General features: G+C 35.8%; 5 protein-coding genes across 6 annotated transcripts; 2 read left to right on the top strand and 3 right to left on the bottom strand.

Annotated features, from left to right (window-relative positions):
* Positions 1-16: 16 nt before the first annotated feature.
* Positions 17-1,696, top strand: LOC105314183 (UDP-glucuronosyltransferase 2B33-like). Its single transcript, XM_011408188.2, has one exon. The coding sequence runs from the start codon at positions 27-29 to the stop codon at positions 1,569-1,571; it is 1,545 nt and encodes a 514-aa protein (XP_011406490.1). The 5' UTR covers positions 17-26; the 3' UTR covers positions 1,572-1,696.
* On the bottom strand, positions 1,589-5,394 carry LOC100634287 (transmembrane protein 209-like). The gene is made up of 17 exons (XM_020001437.1): positions 5,208-5,394; positions 5,105-5,163; positions 4,879-5,010; positions 4,676-4,818; positions 4,553-4,629; positions 4,484-4,509; positions 4,344-4,427; positions 4,186-4,276; positions 4,047-4,089; positions 3,907-3,969; positions 3,769-3,862; positions 3,540-3,665; positions 2,340-2,437; positions 2,184-2,298; positions 2,041-2,135; positions 1,791-1,864; positions 1,589-1,730 (listed from the first exon to the last, which is right to left on the bottom strand). Exons 1-17 carry the CDS (start codon positions 5,360-5,362, stop codon positions 1,673-1,675), a joined length of 1,533 nt encoding a protein of 510 aa, XP_019856996.1. The 5' UTR covers positions 5,363-5,394; the 3' UTR covers positions 1,589-1,672.
* Positions 5,395-5,503: 109 nt separating this feature from the next.
* Positions 5,504-7,476, bottom strand: LOC100634161 (adipocyte plasma membrane-associated protein-like). Of its 2 annotated transcripts, none has more exons than XM_020001439.1 (6): positions 7,317-7,476; positions 7,175-7,276; positions 6,747-6,859; positions 6,162-6,696; positions 5,897-6,083; positions 5,504-5,800 (listed from the first exon to the last, which is right to left on the bottom strand). In XM_020001439.1, exons 1-6 carry the CDS (start codon positions 7,409-7,411, stop codon positions 5,591-5,593), a joined length of 1,242 nt encoding a protein of 413 aa, XP_019856998.1. In that variant the 5' UTR covers positions 7,412-7,476; the 3' UTR covers positions 5,504-5,590. The 2 variants fall into 2 exon arrangements, with proteins under 2 accessions (XP_019856998.1, XP_011406489.1); XM_011408187.2 differs by having other exon boundaries at positions 7,175-7,270.
* A 12-nt stretch (positions 7,477-7,488) lies between these two features.
* Positions 7,489-17,585, top strand: LOC100634033 (ATP-binding cassette sub-family A member 3-like; the record flags this gene model as incomplete). Its single annotated transcript, XM_020001434.1, has 27 exons — positions 7,489-7,678; positions 8,210-8,283; positions 8,340-8,452; positions 8,681-8,827; positions 8,882-9,017; positions 9,063-9,165; positions 9,249-9,359; positions 9,419-9,562; positions 9,616-9,710; positions 9,761-9,868; positions 9,979-10,185; positions 10,361-10,460; positions 10,537-10,671; positions 10,772-11,053; positions 11,110-11,225; positions 11,278-11,424; positions 11,516-11,605; positions 11,688-11,875; positions 12,016-12,121; positions 12,172-12,302; positions 15,591-15,865; positions 16,026-16,181; positions 16,237-16,298; positions 16,374-16,602; positions 16,800-17,183; positions 17,233-17,352; positions 17,409-17,585. Coding segments are annotated over exons 1-27 (4,089 nt in total), but the record flags the coding sequence as incomplete, so codon positions are not given.
* On the bottom strand, positions 12,405-15,531 carry LOC109585377 (uncharacterized). Its single transcript, XM_020001435.1, has 10 exons — positions 15,103-15,531; positions 14,341-15,035; positions 14,148-14,195; positions 14,074-14,098; positions 13,974-14,030; positions 13,864-13,929; positions 13,771-13,818; positions 13,535-13,700; positions 13,201-13,412; positions 12,405-13,148 (listed from the first exon to the last, which is right to left on the bottom strand). Exons 1-10 carry the CDS (start codon positions 15,422-15,424, stop codon positions 12,454-12,456), a joined length of 2,334 nt encoding a protein of 777 aa, XP_019856994.1. The 5' UTR covers positions 15,425-15,531; the 3' UTR covers positions 12,405-12,453.
* Positions 17,586-17,656: the final 71 nt, after the last annotated feature.

Raw genomic sequence — 17,656 nt, 5'->3', positions numbered from 1 at the left:
GCTAAAGCCTAAAGAATGCAATAAAGATGGTTGGCTGTCTTTTGTTGCTACTATTTGCTTGTTTGTGCAGCAGTTCATCACTTGATGTGTTGCTAGTCTCAGCTCCATTTCCTGGTCATGCTAACCGTCTACTAGCAATAGGAGAGGAGCTAGTTGTAAGAGGACATAATGTCACATTCTCTTCATTGGATAATTGGGTGAACCTGAGACACAAGTCAACAGAGAGGGGAATAAGATATTTATCAGCTGGTAAGCAAACAGTAACCCAAGCCGAATGGAATAATATCATATCTAAAAGAGCTTCTTTACAAGGTTTCTTTAGCAAGAATCCATTAGCCATTATTGAAGAGCTAAGGTTACTGGATCAATCAAGACCATTGTCAGGTATAGATGAGATTGCAAAGTATTTCATGAACATCAATTTAAAGCAATGGGACATCATAGTCACTGAACATTATCTCTTACACAGGATCCCTTGTATTGCTAAGAGTAGGGATGTTACTGTTGTCATCACTTCTATGACTTATTTCTCTAATGAGTCTCCACCCTGGCCCTTTCCTGTATACCAATCGGGTTACTCTGATAATCTAAGTTTCAAAGAAAGAGCAGTAATTGGCTTGAGTACAATTGGATGGAGGTGTCTGTCTGCTTTTTCATTGCATTGGGTACTCATACAATCTCCAGTTACCGAGTCTTTGTGTAAAGAAACATTCAAGTACCCAGTGGAGTTAGGATGGGAGGTACCATACATCATAATGACAGTGTTGGGCCTTGAGTACCCCCGTACAATATCACCATTAACAACGTATGTTGGGCCTGTCCTGTCACAGGCACTACTCAATCAACATTCCCTGCCTGTTGATCTCAATGACTGGCTGAGGAATAAGAATAATAAAAGTGTTATTTATATCAGCATGGGGTCACAATTGTCACTGTCTGATAAAATAGCACAAGAGATCGTTAATGGAATCAGTGATACTGATTACCATGTGATATGGTCAGTGGGTGATATCAATAAAGATATCATCTTAAACATTGACAGCAGCAGATATTATACTTCTTCATGGATACCACAAGTAACTTTACTACAGCATAGCTCAATATCAATGGCTATACTCCATGGAGGATCAAACGGGATTCATGAATCACTTTATTTTGGTATTCCAATTATTGTGATACCAGGAATGGGAGATCAGTTTGATTGGGCAGTGAGAGTAAGTGATGCTGGAGTTGGTTTGCAGCTGCTACGTCATGAGGTGACGTCTAGAGGTCTAAGGGACTCCATTAGGAGAATAGATAATGATGGATACCACAAGAGAGCAGAGAAGATGAGTGTCCTAATGAAGAGAGGAGGAGGTGTAAAGAGAGCAGCAGAACTAGTTGAATTTTATGGGACTTATGGCTATGATCATCTAATACCAGGGCCCATCAAGTATAAATGGAACTGGATACAATACTACAATGTTGATGTGTACATTGTGCTATTGGTTGGGCTAGTGGCTATAGTGATGATCTTGAAAAGATCCTGCAAATGCTGTACAGCGAAAAAGACAAAAACTAAACAGAACTGATCAAGTTATAGATGAACAGTTGAACAGTTCAATCATAGCATTCTCTTTGAAAAACCATCCATTAAGTTAACAATATATCTCATACGTTCATTTTAAAATGGCTACGACTTGTCAATTATCCACAATAAGTTGAGTCCAGAGAGCTCAAGGTCTAAATGCCTACAAGACAATACAATTCATTAGCAACACAGACACACAAATGCACATGCAGACAATTACCCTAACAATCCTTTCTCTTCATGTTTAACATAGTGCAAGAAAACGATAATAGCATAAAAAAGATTATTCCTTCCCTAGTCAAAAATCATACTGCATCAGTTACCAATTCAATGTATACATGTACATGCATAGCTGGAAACTATTTGAGGGAAGAAGGTTTCACTCCTTTGCAAATTTCCATAATTTTTTTTATAAAAATTAAGTCCCTCAAAGTTTCTAGCTATACAGCAATCAAGAATGAAAAGAATACCTTTGGAATCTCAATGACTGTGTCTTTCCATAAAACTTTAAATTGAGGAGGATTGATGCTTGACTGATAGAGGGCCACTGTAGATTTCTTGCTTTCTATAAATAAATAGAATAAATAAATTAAGTAACTGATTAATTAAGTGCCTGGTTTATCAGGAGTTTTGACAAAGTATTGACTAGTGAAAGTCTTGCCATCAGGAAACTGTGGAGAGGGTGGGATCTGAGAGTCCAAATACGTGCAAAGAAAATATTGAACAATCTATAAAACGATATGAACAGTATTATCAGTATATGCATTACTTCTGTGTCAGTAGGTGAATCTTGGTCCCATTTCCTACCCTTCCATGTTCCACCAGAGTCCCACTTGAAATTAACAATACTACCACCTTCAGCTAAATCTGTTACAAATATAATATCAATCTTTCATTGCATTTTCTGATGCATATACATGTACTTATGTTGTGCAGAATCCTTGAGTGGATTCTGATCAAAATTGGGTTTGAAGGAAAAATGGCTCCGAAATCACCCCCAACTCTTATTACATTTTCTGATACATATCGATGTCCTTATGCTGTGTAGAAAGTTTGAGGTGATTCCGACCTCAATTTTTCAAGTTATGGCCATTTTAAGAAAACATCAAAAATCTGAAAAATACCCTGTACTATAGCCCATGATTTTTTCTAAAAAATGGCTCCGAAATTACCCCAAATTTTTATAATATTTTCTGATACATATTGATGCCCTTATGCTGTGTAGAAAGTTTAAGGTGATTCTGACTTCAATTTTTCAAGTTACGGCCATTTTAAGAAAAAGTCAAAAATCTGAAAAATACCCTGTACTATAGCCCATGGTTTTTTCTTAAAAAATGGCTCCGAAATCATCTCAAATTTTTATTACATTCTCTGATACATATTGATGCCCTTATGCTGTGTAGAAAGTTTGAGGTGATTCCGACATCAATTTTTCAGGTTACGGCCATTTTAAGAAAAAGTCAAAAATCTGAAAAATACCCTGTACTATAGCCCATGGTTTTTTCTTTAAAAATGGCTCCGAAATCATATCAAATTTTTATTACATTCTCTGATACATATTGATGCCCTTATGCTGTGTAGAAAGTTTGAGGTGATTCTGACTTCACTTTTTCAAGTTACGGCCATTCTAAGAAAAAGTCAAAAATCTGAAAAATACCCTTACTATAGCCCATGGTTTTTTCTAAAAAATGGCTCCAAAATCACCCCAAATTTTAATTACATTTTCTGATACATATTGATGCCCTCATGCTGTGTAGAAAGTTTGAGGTGATTCCGACTTCATTTTTTCAAGTTACGGCCATTTTAAGAAAATGCCAAAAATTCTGAAAAATACCCTGTACTATAGCCCATGTTTTTTTTCCAAAAAATGACTCCGAAATCACCTCAATTTTTATTACATTTTCTGATACATATTGATGCCCTTATGCTATGTAGAAAGTTTGAGGTATCCAAGGCTAGTATCTCTTACCGTGAATTCTCTTCACAAGATAGTCCTGTCTGGTCGATAGGCTCAGGTAGCGTAACAGCATACTTAGACTGGGGAGTATCATTCCCCTTAGGATGGCTTCATCCTGCAACTGGGCTACACTAGCAACTGAAGGAACAATAATAACAGTAAGAGGTTAAGTTTTGTTCATCATCATTATTATTATTATTATTATTATTATTATTATTATTATTATTGTTATTATCATTACTTCCAATTAATTTCTTTGAGCCTATTCCTTCCAGTTTCTTGTTCATCGAGTGAATTTCTTTTGATATTGGAATTATGACAGTCTGAGCTAACCACTAAAATTAATAATAATTAATAATAATTATTATTATAGTCCAACCTTACGACAGCGGACAGTCCATTCATTAACGTCATCTTTCTTAATTCGAAGTCGACTCCATAACTAAACAACCGGTTATAATTTCAACTATTTTATAAACTAGTTACAAGCTACAAAATTCTTACATCAGCAACACTTACTGTTTCAGAATCTCTTTCATCATCATCAGGAGAATATGGTGTCCTATAATTAACATATTAACAGTATATTAATAGTATATTAACAGTATATTAATAGTATATTAACCGTTATTATTAATAGTATATTAATAGTCCATACCTTGTAGCTACGTGATATTTACGAAGAGCTGGGGCTCCGCCCCCTCCATTAGGAGACCCGTACCAAGAACCTGACAAATAATCCGGAGAACCTAATTTAATATAATTATATTCATTGTTTAGGCCACACCCACTCAATTAATAGTCCCACCCCTTTACCGTGAAGATGCTTCTGCTCCTTTTCTTCTTCACCTCTCAAATACTCCGTCAAAGATTTCCTGGTAGATATACGATCGCTAGTAACTAAGACGATGCGATAAATAAACATGTACATGTATACAATGCATAAAAACACTTACAAGGGGAAGAGGTGTGGCCAGGAGATCTAAAAATAGAATAAAACGGCCATATAAGGCAAATACATGTACCTGCTTGGGGAGTAGATGCTATTATTAGAAAAGGAATGAGAATGTGAGGGAGTGCTGTACTGGGATTGAGTAGACCCCTGCAATTAAGGCTTTTAATTACTATTCTAATTGATGCCCACTCACTGGAGTCTGATAGTAATAATTATTAGGAGAGGGTTTACCGGAAAAGGGTGTGGCTATTGCAGGAGGCGTGTACTTGGGTCGAGTGGGCGTGGAGGAAATTGAAGGAAAATTAACCGGAGTAGAAACTGTTTGAAAACCACATACTAACACAGTAAAAAACAGCAGTCATTAATTAACCGTTTTATAGTATTTTAAGGACTCACTTTCTTTGGGTATTCCAAGCATATCTTTTTGTTTTTGCGTTACTTTCACTTTCGAGTTAGTCCACACTGTACAGACGTAATACACGATGTCGTACAGGACGCATAAAAATAGTAAAAATAGCAGAACTGATTCTAAAAATAGAATAATGTTCCAAAAATAATATTTACCATAAAATACATGTTTAATGCGTGCGCAAAACCCTCCCAGTTTTAAATATATCGTTACCTATCATCAGAATGATGTAAGTGCTGACACTCGTCAAAAAAGCTATCAAGCAAAAGTACCTGTGCATTAATTAGAATAACCACTTGAGACCACGCCCACTTACATGTCAACCAGAAGTGCTATCATGGCAACTGAACTGAGTGCTCCCCATCTTATAGCTGATTTAGCCCGACTGTAATGATGGAGGTGAGCTATTGCAGCTGATACTGCAGGGCTCTGTACTGAACTAACAGGGAGCCTTCTCTGTTGGACCGCCATAAAATACCACGTGGGTCACGTGAGCTACAAGTTAGTTAATATTCATAAGATCACGCGAGCAACATGAATATTAACCAGAAGGTGTGGTTTATAATACCCACGTGCTTCCACGTGTTTGGGTCATTTCTAGGCAACTTTTTCACTTTGGTTGAGTAACATGTTTAAATTAACTATTGTCCATGTGGTTCATATCAATAATTTTAAAAATTCATCTATCTATCACCTTATTTATTTATTACTAAAGTCTAATTTTCCGATATAAGTCCCATCGTAGGATCCTAAATACAAGACTCCATTCAAATCAAGTACTTCACTAACTGAGGGTATCTTGACTCCGCCCATATCATAAAGTTCTCTTATGACAGTACCAGATTCATCACACTCCATAATCAGTCCGTTCCTCGGCAGGGACTCTGCTATTAGTCTAGTCAGTCTTAACTATGAGAAACAATAAATTTTCTAAATCATTATTTTGTCCAAAAAATGATGCACAGAACTTTAAATTAACTCTCTTTACCTTAACACTCTCTTTACCTTAACAAACACATTCCTTATTGCCGGAAAGTGACCTAGTACTTCTAGAGCTTCATTTCTGAGGAGTGCAAACCCAATCCAGAACCCACCACCGGGTTTAGAGCTAGGTGATATATTGTCAGGAACTCCAGGTAGCTCATTCATAAATATTTCTGTCTGCCCTGTTTTTGGACCTTTAAGATGATACCTAGTAGAACAAACAACGCGATTGCTTTAATATAACGTACATATTCTAAACATTAAATTGTGTATGAGCTTTGTTTACTTTAATATTCTTGATCTTGAAGTTTCTGATATAATCAAGAAGCTCTCGTCCTTGCTTGCACAGACTCCATTAGCAAAGTGCAGCTCCCCAATGGCAACACTAACAGTGCCATCAGTCGGATTATAATGCAGCAGTTTACCATTGGGTCGTCCTTCATACATTTCCATCAAGAGCTCATTACGAGCAAACTTATAACTTGAATCAGTAAAGAAGACACTTCCATTTTTCAGGACTACCATATCGTTAGAGAACTTTATTGGAGGTACACCAGGATAGGTAGCAGTGGTGTTGACTAGTACTTCTCTATGGCCAGTTTTAAGATGGAGTGTTTGTATGCCATGATAACAATCGCATATATAGAGGAGATATGGATCTGATTGGCTTATTTCAAGACCCAGTACTCTGCCACAGTGAGACTCTGAAGTTAACTTGCCACAGTTGTCATAAGGCGGTGGTCCCATTCTCATGACTGTGGTCATATGAGTATCATTGAATAGAACAATACGGCCATCATGAAGTCCAGTATACATGTTACCTATAAGATATATAAAAATGTATAGTAAGTGTATGGTGTGCAGTATTTACCATCTCCATCTATTGCAAATCCTTCTGGTCCTTTTATTTCTCCATCAAAGAGTCTAATGGCTTCTCTCAGGTATGCATTTCCTCCAAATGATTTGCTCTTTATTCCTCCTAAACTAATTACAAAATGAAATTGATGAAGCAGCTAGTCTATATTAGTCTCGCAAGCCGTACCCTTCCCGCCTACAGTCATTGGGGTGGATGGCTGGGACTATAGGCTGGGGAATGGTCTGGCTAGCAAGACTAAGTCTATATTGCTACAAAGAATTGTGAAAGACAGATCATTTTTCATGGTTATAAACACATATTAGCTCTAAAATGTCAAAAATTTTGATTAAGATATCTAGCAGTAATAATAACAGTGTAACAATAATAATAATATCAATAATAATAATAATAATAATAATGCTGTATCTATATGTAGTGCTTACTCTATAATAACTGGGTCTATTGGAGTGGGTAGGATGGCAATGAGCACTAGAGACAGCAGTACACTCACTAGTGTAACCAATAAACAGAGCTTGCACCTAGGCCTAGATACAGCATACAGCAATGATTAGTCTATTTACATACCTTCCTAAGGATATGCTCTTGCTTTTTCTTTGCTCCTCTTTTCTGTGACTGCTTGCTTCCCATTCTCCCTTACCTTTCCTTCTCTTAACTTCCATTACCTAACTTCGAATTATCATAGCCTGGGAGTGGCTTGTTGAAGAATGCATCAAATTAATGTTACTAGCTCCACCTTCATCCTGCAAGGCTAAAAAAATAAGCAAGTAATAGACATGGAAGAGGTGGCGGAAGAATCCCCAACCGTGTCTACTGCTCCTAAGCCTAAAGGAGGAGGCAGGTTTACAAATAAAAGGACTCTAGGATATACTCTTCGTCTGATAGTGGTACAGTTTGGTTTGTTACTCTGGAAGAATGCATTGTTGCAGGTAAAGTAGGCTTGTTAATCTTTTGGCTTGTGATTTCTAGCACCTCTTAGTGTGAGAATTGTAATGTGTGACGGGTCATTATATTTTTCTTGCTCTCTGTATGATTATTAAGTTCTGAAGGGCTATATGCAATTTGGTCTGTGTATGAAAGTGTGTGATAGTGAATACTAATGAAACCATACTGATCAATATAATTTGAATTAATTAGATCTACTAATAATTAGATCTTAGCTACCATTTTGTGTATGCAAGTGCTTTGTTGTACATCAATTCTAATTAATAACCTGCTATTGTTCTGGCTGCAAAATAATTTAAATATAATTAGTATAAATTCTGACTGCATGACCTGCAGTAATTAAGTTATATAATAGTGAAGATAGTGTAGTACTGCAATTCTGAAAATAATAGATGTATACTCCTGCTTAATGATCCAGCTCCAATGGTCAACATACTATAATTACAGTATATTGTCTGCACTCAATATCTCATAGACACATTATTGTGTTATATCTTTGTTCTTTACTGCTCCAGATACGTCGCCCTCTTGGAACTTTCTTTGAGATAATAACTCCATTAACTACAGTCTCAGTGCTGCTGATACTAAGGTAAGACAAATACTGCTATATCTATGCAATTTATACTTATTATTGTCATTGTGTAGGTTTACTGTGTTTAATTTTGATTATAACTGCTTTGTCACTTATAATTCGGATCCACTTGTCATTCCAAGGACTGATTCATATATTCTCTATTATGCACCTAACACAACTGAAGGTTTTGCAGAAAAGAGAAAGGAGGAGAGAGAGAGAAGAGAGAGTGTGTGGGGAAGAGAAAGGGGAGATTCTTCACACTAGCACATTGAGATCTTTGTTTGATCATAATTTGGTACTTAAAAGAGCTATGGAATGTATTTTGTGTAAACAAATTATACTCTCAAATTAATTTAAAGTTAATCTCACCTAGTGCTTTATACATATTTATTGTTCTTTTTATCTTTTCTAGTAAATGATTTAGCTGCTAACTACATTGCTCCATTGCTGTTGACCAGTGGAGGTAGTTTGGAGGGAGTTGAGACATCAGATGGCATACAAGCAGCTGTAGAGGATTCAAATGTCACTAGAAGCAGAGGCTGCTTTCTTGGTGGAGCTGGTAATATTACCACCTTAATCTTTTATAGAGTCAATTTCCCTCTCTTTTTTCCAGGTGTTTATTTTGAAAGTATTTCAAATGATGACATTAAGTTTAGTATTAGACTGAGATATGAGACAAACCGTGTCAATTGGTTGATTGATTTAGTTGCTGCACCATTGGAGCTAGCCGGACCACGTCACGTTCCATAGTAAGTTTTTGTACTACCGGCTTCAGTTTAAATGACCTTCTCCAGTCAATACTTGGATGAAGGTTTCATGCAGTTGCAAAAGATAATAAGTGAAGCCATCATTCATTACAGGACTGGTCAACCAGTGGCAGTCAATGTTGAATCACGAGTCAGTATATCTTAGTATATTTTTGTACATTTTAGTATGTTTTAAGTATACTTGTACTTCATGTGTTTATTTATTTGTTGTAGCAAATTCCTTCACCAGTGTATGGTCGGGATTTTTTTGTTTTTTCACTGGATTTTCTTCTTCCTCTTCTTGTTTCAATATCATTTGTTTACTCAGTCGGAGTTTTTGTAAAGGTAGGGAAATGCTCTTTTTGCAAATAATAGAAATAAATAATTGTATTGTTAATGAATAGGAGTTGGTTTTGGAGAAGGAATCTCGTACAAAAGAAATGATGAAGATAATGGGCTTATCCAACTGGATTCTGACTGCAACTTGGTTCATTAAAGAATTCATATTTTTATTTTTCACTGCAGTAATATATGCTATCATGCTTAAGGTAGGGATTCACATCTGTAAGTATCATTAATTTTATATATTCTTTCTTTTTAGTATGGCATTATACTACCAAACTCTAATCTGCTACTTCTCATCATTTTCTTTTTTCTTTTTGTCACTTCAACAATTGCCTTTTGCTTCTTCTTGAGGTACAAGTATATTATATTTTATTTATTTATTTATTTATTTATTTGTACAGTTCACTGTTTTCCTCTGCTACCCTTGGCCTGTTGGCTGGTATACTAACCTGGTCCACACTTTCAATCATTCACTTCTTCATCAGCCAATCATATGATGACATACACTTGTAAGCTATCACATTATATATCTACATGTATTATGATAAAGTCCCACTTTCCCTTGCCCTTTCTATGTCTTTCCCTGCCTCATTTTCTCACCATCTCTTAATTTCTCTAGCTCCATTAAGTTGCTTCTCTCATTGCTTTCTTCAAATTTATGCACTGGGTTCGGTATTCAGGTCTTATCAAAGCTAGAACAAAGCGGCCTTGGTCTTAACTATCAGTACTTCTTCACTCCAGTCTCTTTCACCGACACTACCTTCAGCATGGCATGGACGTTCCTCATACTGTTCCTCAATACCATAACATACATGATCTTGTACTGGTGGGTCCAGAGTGTACGTGTGTATATAAAAATTTACTTCCTTTGCAAAATTTTAATAGCTTATCTTTTGAATTTTTGAACTCAAAATCATTATTGTATTATTATTATTATTGTTGTTGTTGTTTTTTGTTGTTGTTGTTGTTGTTGTTGTTGTTGTTGTTATTATTATTATTAGGTATATTGAAGCAGTGTTTCCTGGTCAGTATGGCATCGCCAAAAAACCATATTTCTTTTTGCAGCCGTCATATTGGAGACGAACAAATAAAAAGCATAAAGTACACTACATTATTTTTATTATTATCATTATCATTTTTTTTTTGTTGTTGTTGTTATAAATTTTGTTGTTTATAGTTGGCCCCGAGCTGCAAGGAGGAGGAGGTGGAGTTAGAAGAAAGAAACGAACAAGATTCAAATCATGAGCCTGATCCAGCTGGCCTTTCCGTTGGAATATCAATCAATAACCTTGGGAAAGTGTTCAACTCCAAGGTGCATATTATCTATACATTATAGCAATAAAGATACTACTGCAATGATAATGGAGATAGATAGAGTTATACTGCATATCATTTTATACTTATTATTATAGAAGTCGGATTCAGAGGTGGTTGCAGTAAATAAGATGTCATTGAAGATGTATGAAGGACAGATCACAGCACTGCTGGGGCACAATGGAGCAGGGAAGACCACGACGATTAATATACTGTCAGGATTCTACCCTCCCACCTCAGGGAATGCTTTTATAAATGGACTAAGTGTCTTGGATGATATTGAACTGATTCGGACTAACCTTGGGCTCTGTCCACAACATAATGTGCTGTTTGATAGACTAACTGTCAGAGAACACCTCAGGTTTTTTATTAAGCTGAAGGTATGATCAAGTACTGTTGCTGTTCTTCTCATTATTGTCATTGTTGTTGTTTAAAGGGTGTTAGTGGTAATACTACTGATGCAATTGATGACCTGCTAGATGATTTAGAATTAATTGATAAATCTGATGTTCAGTCTCAGAACCTTTCCGGCGGAATGAAGAGAAAATTGAGGTAATAAAAACCTACTATTTATATACTGGAAGGATTGATCTCTCACTCTCAGTGTTGCAATTTCTCTAATTGGTGGTTCTAAGTTTGTCATATTGGATGAGCCGACTAGCGGTATGGACCCCTATGCAAGGAGGATCACTTGGGATCTGCTTATCAAACATAAGGAGGGACGGACTATTCTACTTACGACACAATTCATGTAAACTAAGAGGATTACAAATTACTGCAGCTGCTACAGCTTTGTTTAAAATATCTCGAGTACTTTTAATTATTATATTTTATTTTGTTAGGGATGAGGCGGACATACTGGGGGATAGGATAGCCATTATGAAGTCAGGGAGAGTTAAAACAAGTGGATCATCTCTTTTCTTAAAGAAACGGTCAGCAAGTGAATGCAACTGAATTTAAAAATCAAATTTTGAATTTTCGAATATTTGAATTTTAAATCTTCTACTTCTATAGTTATGGGTGTGGCTACCATTTAACTATAGAGAAGGCTAGCATTAGTACTGATTCTGAAGAGATCATTGCAGTAGTACAGGATATGGTCGGGGGATCAAGGTTTTTATACGACATTGGAACTGAAGTTGTACTGTTGCTGCCTGATGAGAAATCCATCCTATTCTCATCACTTATTAATACACTTGAAAGTAATTGATTAGAATTCTCAGTTTTTATTAAATTATGAATTTTGATGCGTATACATGTTCTTATGTTGTGTAGTAAGTTTGAACTGATTCTGGTTAAGTTTGGATTTTTACGAGTTGTTAAAGTTACTATTATTGTATAGATAGGAAGAGAAGTCTTGGTATTAGTAGTTATGGTGTTTCTGTTACAACGATGGAGGAAGTATTCATTCAAGTTGGTAAAGATGAAGACGAAGAGATTCAAAAAAAGTATAACCTTTAGCCATTTCTGCTTAACTCTCTCTCTTCTTCTCTTTTAGAATTCAGAGAAAGAGAACAGAATATTTTGAAAAGCAGACAAGTGATGTTTCTGAAATTATTGAAACAATAGATTCTGAACAATCTGCAGCTGCTGATGAAAAGTCACCCGTACCCACTAAAAATTTTAAAGGTAATGTTATAAAAATTTTATATGCATAAAGGATAATTAAAATATTAATCACAGTAATTGCTTAAAATTATAAAAAACAGATTATTTTAATATAATGGTCTTTGTATAATAATAACAATGAATGGATGGCAGTGTTAAGAGATTTGTAAACTTATTTTAAAAACCTCAGTTCTAAATCTTGAATCGAACTTTTTGGCAAATCGACTCCCCAGCCAGAGCAGATTATTTCTCCATACTTACTAACATCGATCCTTTCACCAGATTGTACTAAACTTTTAAAGTTGTCCACTTCTTCTTTATCAACTAGTATGCAATGCCACAGTTTCTCTTTGTCTTCATCTTCTCCATGAATCGTATATATGAGATCAGTGCTACTCGATACACAATTGCTCCAGCTCATATTGCAAGTTATTCTGCAAGGGTCATCTTTTTTGCTACAGCTACAGCGAATATTTCTGAAGTCCATTCCAGATGGTTTTTGGCCTGATTTTAGGATATTTTCCGGGCAGTGTATTACTCCTTTCTCTTCCTCGTCATAATGCACACCTTCTGTTATGAAACTCAAAGCTGTTGCTTCTTTGTCGCTTTGGCACGAGGCAATTATTTTTATAAATATTCCTTCTTCCATTACTTGATGTCCACAAAATGGTATGCGCTTCTCGTCCAATTTCTTGGCACATTCCTTAACCCAATTACCAGAATGGCTGCAGTCAGAGATTATGGTCAGCGATTTTCCTTGATAGTGATCCATGTACAGATGAAAGATATCATCGAAAGAGATCACGCCATCTTTGAAGCACCAGTTTCCAGTGTCTTTCTCACCATGTCCAGTATACCAGATACTAGCTATAAACAAAAATTTGAGCATTATTTATATTAGTGTTAATAAAATCTTTACCTCCTGGCTGATCATATTTAGTAAAAAGATCTTTTATCATTTGAAGACATTGATCTCTAGATAGAAATTGCCCTTCAGAATAATCCCGACATGTTTTCCGAACTATAAATGTGTCTGGATTTTTTGCATACAATTTTTCAATTTCATCAACTTCCTTTTTCATCCATTCACTATCTATTTCCTCTGGAATAATCTTCTCTGACACAATGTGTCTAAACAAATCAGAGTATAGCACATCAACAAAACATTACAACTACTCAACCATTAAGCTTCATAGTAAATTATAGTAATAGACTTTGCTAATTGTTATGCTAAGTACATATTGTAGTAATACCTTTTAGAGCATTCCTCATGCTGACCAAATGATCCAATAATTAAGACGTCTCTTGGTTCAGGCTTATAGCGTCTCCAGCTCCGCAACCTCTCTCTTTTTAGTTGCTGGGGTTTCTTTTCCAGTGTCTTGCAAAGGTCAGGATATGCCTTTATGACTTTAGGAATCACTATAATGTAGATGGAAAATCAAAGTGATTATAACAATAGCAGTATATAATAATATGTGTCATTTTGTACCTTTTGGAGGTTTCTCAATATCTTCGTCCAATGTTTCTTGAATTATTTCTATAAACTTTAATTCTAACAACAAGCTTGCTTTATAAGTATTACCTTCATTTTCAGTTGCAACTTTTCCTATTGGTTGTTCGCAGATAGTAGTCTTGGAATGTGATATGTCTATTGTAATATTTTATTAGGAGGCTATTGTAAAACTGCCATACCATTGAAACCCTGATTCAATACTGTGGTATCTTCCTCCTTGTGCCACACATTAGTACCTACATCATATACTATCACTAAATACAGATGTTTTTAACTTACTTAGACCTTTAGGAGTGTTTTTTGTCTGAAAGAATAAAAATTATTACTTTTAAATATTTAATTCAACCATATACCTGACTGACTTCTCTTTGACGCTTCTGCTCAACAAGGTCAGATAACATCTATTACAAAAAGCATTGAAGACAAATTGAATACAAAATAGATTTTCTAGATTCTTTTACTTTATAATTTTAAACTAGCAAAAAATTACTATTGGCAGCATAGGCGTTATTCACTACCATTATTATAATATACAATATATTATACCTGCTTGATGTCAGTGTCCTTGCTAAGGATTACGCTATCACCAATAACCATTGAGGTTGCTCCAGTCATGATGCTGATATACTCTCTCTTCTGTAGTCCTATATTAAGGAGACATTGACTCATCCTTTCAGGAGCAGACAAAGTAACAGAGGAATGTGTTCCTAATGAGACTCTTGTAATGTGAATGAAACATGAAAAATCAGAGAATATGCGAGACAAAATGAGCTTGAATTCAGACACAGTCATGCAGTGAAGCTTTTCCAGTGGGAATCCAAAAACAATTGAAGCTCTATATGCAGAAGAACTTGAGTGTCTCTCAAGCTCTTCAATAAAATCAGGATCTGCCAGTTGCTTGCAATAATGCTGTTGCTCATTTTCATATGCTTGTATTGCCATTGAAGCATTCGTTAGTTGGAAGCTACCAATTAGCGGTAAAAGAATGCTGTAATTGGAGGGAGAGCAATGCTTAAATATTATGTTGAGTAAATCATTGATATTGCATGCATCTTCCCATTCCTCTTGCATGAATGAAGCCAGAAATGGAAGCTTCTTTATTTGGGATGAAAAGACCTTTGCTTTAAGCAATTCTGTTTTGACGGCTGACTGTAAGTTGATCAGTCTATCTGTTGAAGGTACAAAAGTTTCAGCCCAGCTATCACTTGTGTTCCTGGGATGAAAGCAAAGATCATCATGCCCTATTCAACGAGACATAATACCGGTAGTAATAGCTTGTAAAAACAATTTTTTGTAGATCTAGCTCACCTTTGTACTCTTCTTCAATCTTTTTTGCAATGCTATGAGGAGAAGCTTTGTCTAATACCTCTAAGAATATGAAGAGCACATCTGGATTCCTGTGAACAGCCATCTTTATCCCATTTAGGAGGTGATAGGCGTTAATGATCGGGCAAGGGGAGATCGGATAGCAATCATGGTAGTCATCTAAAATCTGTATGCCTGCTTGACTCAGCGGCAAGAACAGCTTTGAAGGGTCTCCGAGTTCTTTTTGAAGTTCAACGGAAAACTTCTTGAGGACGATCAAGCCTTTATTTAGGAGTAAAGGCGAAAGTGAAGCTCTTTCAGCCATAGAGAGTCCGCTAAGCCTATTCACAGAATAGGCGAGTAAACAGCGAAAGGAGTGGCATTTCCTACTATTTATAGATTTACTATTACTAGTGAATATTGATTTTCATCTACAATACAAAAAACACTTTTATTATTTTTATTATATTATATAGATTTATATTTTTTAGATTTTAATGCTGGCAACACTCTAATTTTCCAGCAGTTTTACGCCATGCTTGTAAAGCACTTCTATTACTTCACTCGGTTCTGGATGGGTATCATTCTCGCTGTTGTCTTGCCAATATTTTTTGTCCTCCTCACTTTGCTCATTATAAAATTTGACACCACAGACTCAACTGGAGTCACAGAACTAACATTGACGTTTCCTGATCTTGCTGAAGAGAGCAGCAACATCACGTTATTTTGGGCTAAATTTGGAAATAACTTTCCTATTCAATTTGGCGTATGTAAACTTAAAATTTCTTCCCTCCCTCCCTCCCTCTTTCTTTATCTCTCCTGTCCCACTTTGCACACAGTATCTATGCTTTGTCCATGCACTTAATATCTTAAGATTTGTAATAAGAATTCATTGCCTTGTTAATAATTGTTCTGTTTTTTCTTAGGCTGATAATGCAACTGCTATTCAAGCAACAGATTTCTTGGACTTCACAAGTGACATAGAGTCCATCAGATCATCAGTGGCTAATATCAGCAGTGCCAGTGATTGCTGCAGTTATAAATATCAGATCTTAGACAAGTACTGTGCAACCAGGACACCTGTAAGAACATGAGTTTGGAACACTGATAATAATAATAAATATTGTCCTTTAATAGGAGGAGCTAAGTGAATGCACCAACTCTGATTTTGGATACTCACTTTGCATGAACTGCCTAAGGTCTGCTAATATTATATTAAATATTATTTGTGTATTATTATTAATTTTATTTATTTATTTATTTATTTTCTTCAGTTGTTGCACGGCTAGAGGTTTCAAGATACCATCCTGCAGTGACCCCAGTGCCGAGAGTCTCTATCCTAATGATGCTGTGTTCTGTCCTGCCCCTCCTGTTCTCTCGCTAGCTGATAGAACCATGACAGATCCAGCTGGACCTCTTGATGACGTTAATACTTATACTGCCGAGAAGATATTGCAGTACATAGAGAAAATTAATATTGGTCTGTTTGAGACCTTATTTCAGGTAAACACAGAATATAATGAAAATGGAGAATTCTCTCTTATTCATTTTTTGGCAAAATACCCTGTACTATAGTCCATTTTTAGCCAACTTTAAATATTTATTTAAAAATCCAATTTTGATTGGAATTGGTCCAAACTTTCTATACATTTTGCAACACATATTGATACTCCTTTGACACTAGAACACTTTATTTACAGGGTGGGTTTGTCCTCCACAACACTCCAGTCTCAGGATATGCTGTTTGCGGCTGTAGCAATACAAGTCAAACCTGTTCCTACCTCACTCCAGCTCTCCTCTCTTCACTTAATGACGTCCCAACAAGCGTCACTTTTAACTCAATTGATTCATTTGTGAATGATTTCTGTTCAGCTTTTACCGACAGTGATCCAGACTGTCACCTCTTGACGTCACCTTCTGATTGGAATCAGGATTATTCCGGGACGTTAGCAGCTTGTATTGATCAAGCATCGTGTGATTTGTCTCAGTATCAGTGTCAATGTGTTGATTCACAGTGTCAGTTTGGTCGTACATCACCAGTTGTCAGTTCTGTTCCTACGGCTACCGTTTGGTATAACCACAAGGTACATGTACATGCTTTTCTAATTATTATTATTTATTTCTTATTTCCAGGCCTATCATACTGCTCCTGTAGTACTAAACTCATTTTATAATCTTTACCTTAAAAGTTTCAATTCAAATTTAAGCATCACAGTCACTAACCATCCCTTCACTTCATCTCTCACCACTGAGGTAAGAATTGATAATAGAAGTTGCATGTGTTGTATTATTAAAAATTTCTGTCACAGTTAAGTTCTTTAAGTCGAGTCTCTTTTGAAACCCATGGTATTACGATTGCCGTCACAATTGGACTTGGATTTAGTTTCCTCTATGCTAGTTTAACAATACTACTGACTAAGGAAAGAGAAGAAAGAGTAAGAGATTATACAACACTTCAGTGTAGCCTCTCGCTAGCTGCCTTTACTGTATAAAGTATATCTTTATTATAAAGGGTATCCTTACTATAGAGGCTACACTGCATATCGGTTGTAGTGCA

The sequence above is a fragment of the Amphimedon queenslandica genome, unplaced genomic scaffold (genome assembly GCF_000090795.2).
Source record: "Amphimedon queenslandica unplaced genomic scaffold, v1.1 AMPQUscaffold_13075, whole genome shotgun sequence".
NCBI lineage: Eukaryota > Metazoa > Porifera > Demospongiae > Haplosclerida > Niphatidae > Amphimedon > Amphimedon queenslandica.
Note: the sequence above shows the minus strand (reverse complement) of the source record. Positions and strands in the feature narration are given on the sequence as shown.

Coding starts and splice junctions, on each gene's coding strand:
- LOC100634287 (XM_020001437.1), bottom strand. CDS start 5,362: ATGGCGGTCCAACAGAGAAGGCTCCCTGTTAGTTCAGTACAGAGCCCT. Junction 4,428..4,483: donor TGGCCACACCTCTTCCCCTT/GTAAGTGTTTTT, acceptor GCATCGTCTTAG/TTACTAGCGATCGTATATCT. Junction 4,090..4,185: donor AAATATCACGTAGCTACAAG/GTATGGACTATT, acceptor TGTTAATTATAG/GACACCATATTCTCCTGATG.
- LOC109585377 (XM_020001435.1), bottom strand. CDS start 15,424: ATGGCTGAAAGAGCTTCACTTTCGCCTTTACTCCTAAATAAAGGCTTG. Junction 15,036..15,102: donor GATTGAAGAAGAGTACAAAG/GTGAGCTAGATC, acceptor CTCGTTGAATAG/GGCATGATGATCTTTGCTTT. Junction 13,413..13,534: donor CATGAGGAATGCTCTAAAAG/GTATTACTACAA, acceptor TGATTTGTTTAG/ACACATTGTGTCAGAGAAGA.
- LOC105314183 (XM_011408188.2), top strand. CDS start 27: ATGGTTGGCTGTCTTTTGTTGCTACTATTTGCTTGTTTGTGCAGCAGT.
- LOC100634161 (XM_020001439.1), bottom strand. CDS start 7,411: ATGGAAGTTAAGAGAAGGAAAGGTAAGGGAGAATGGGAAGCAAGCAGT. Junction 7,277..7,316: donor AAGAGCATATCCTTAGGAAG/GTATGTAAATAG, acceptor TGCTGTATCTAG/GCCTAGGTGCAAGCTCTGTT. Junction 6,697..6,746: donor ATTTGCAATAGATGGAGATG/GTAAATACTGCA, acceptor TATATCTTATAG/GTAACATGTATACTGGACTT.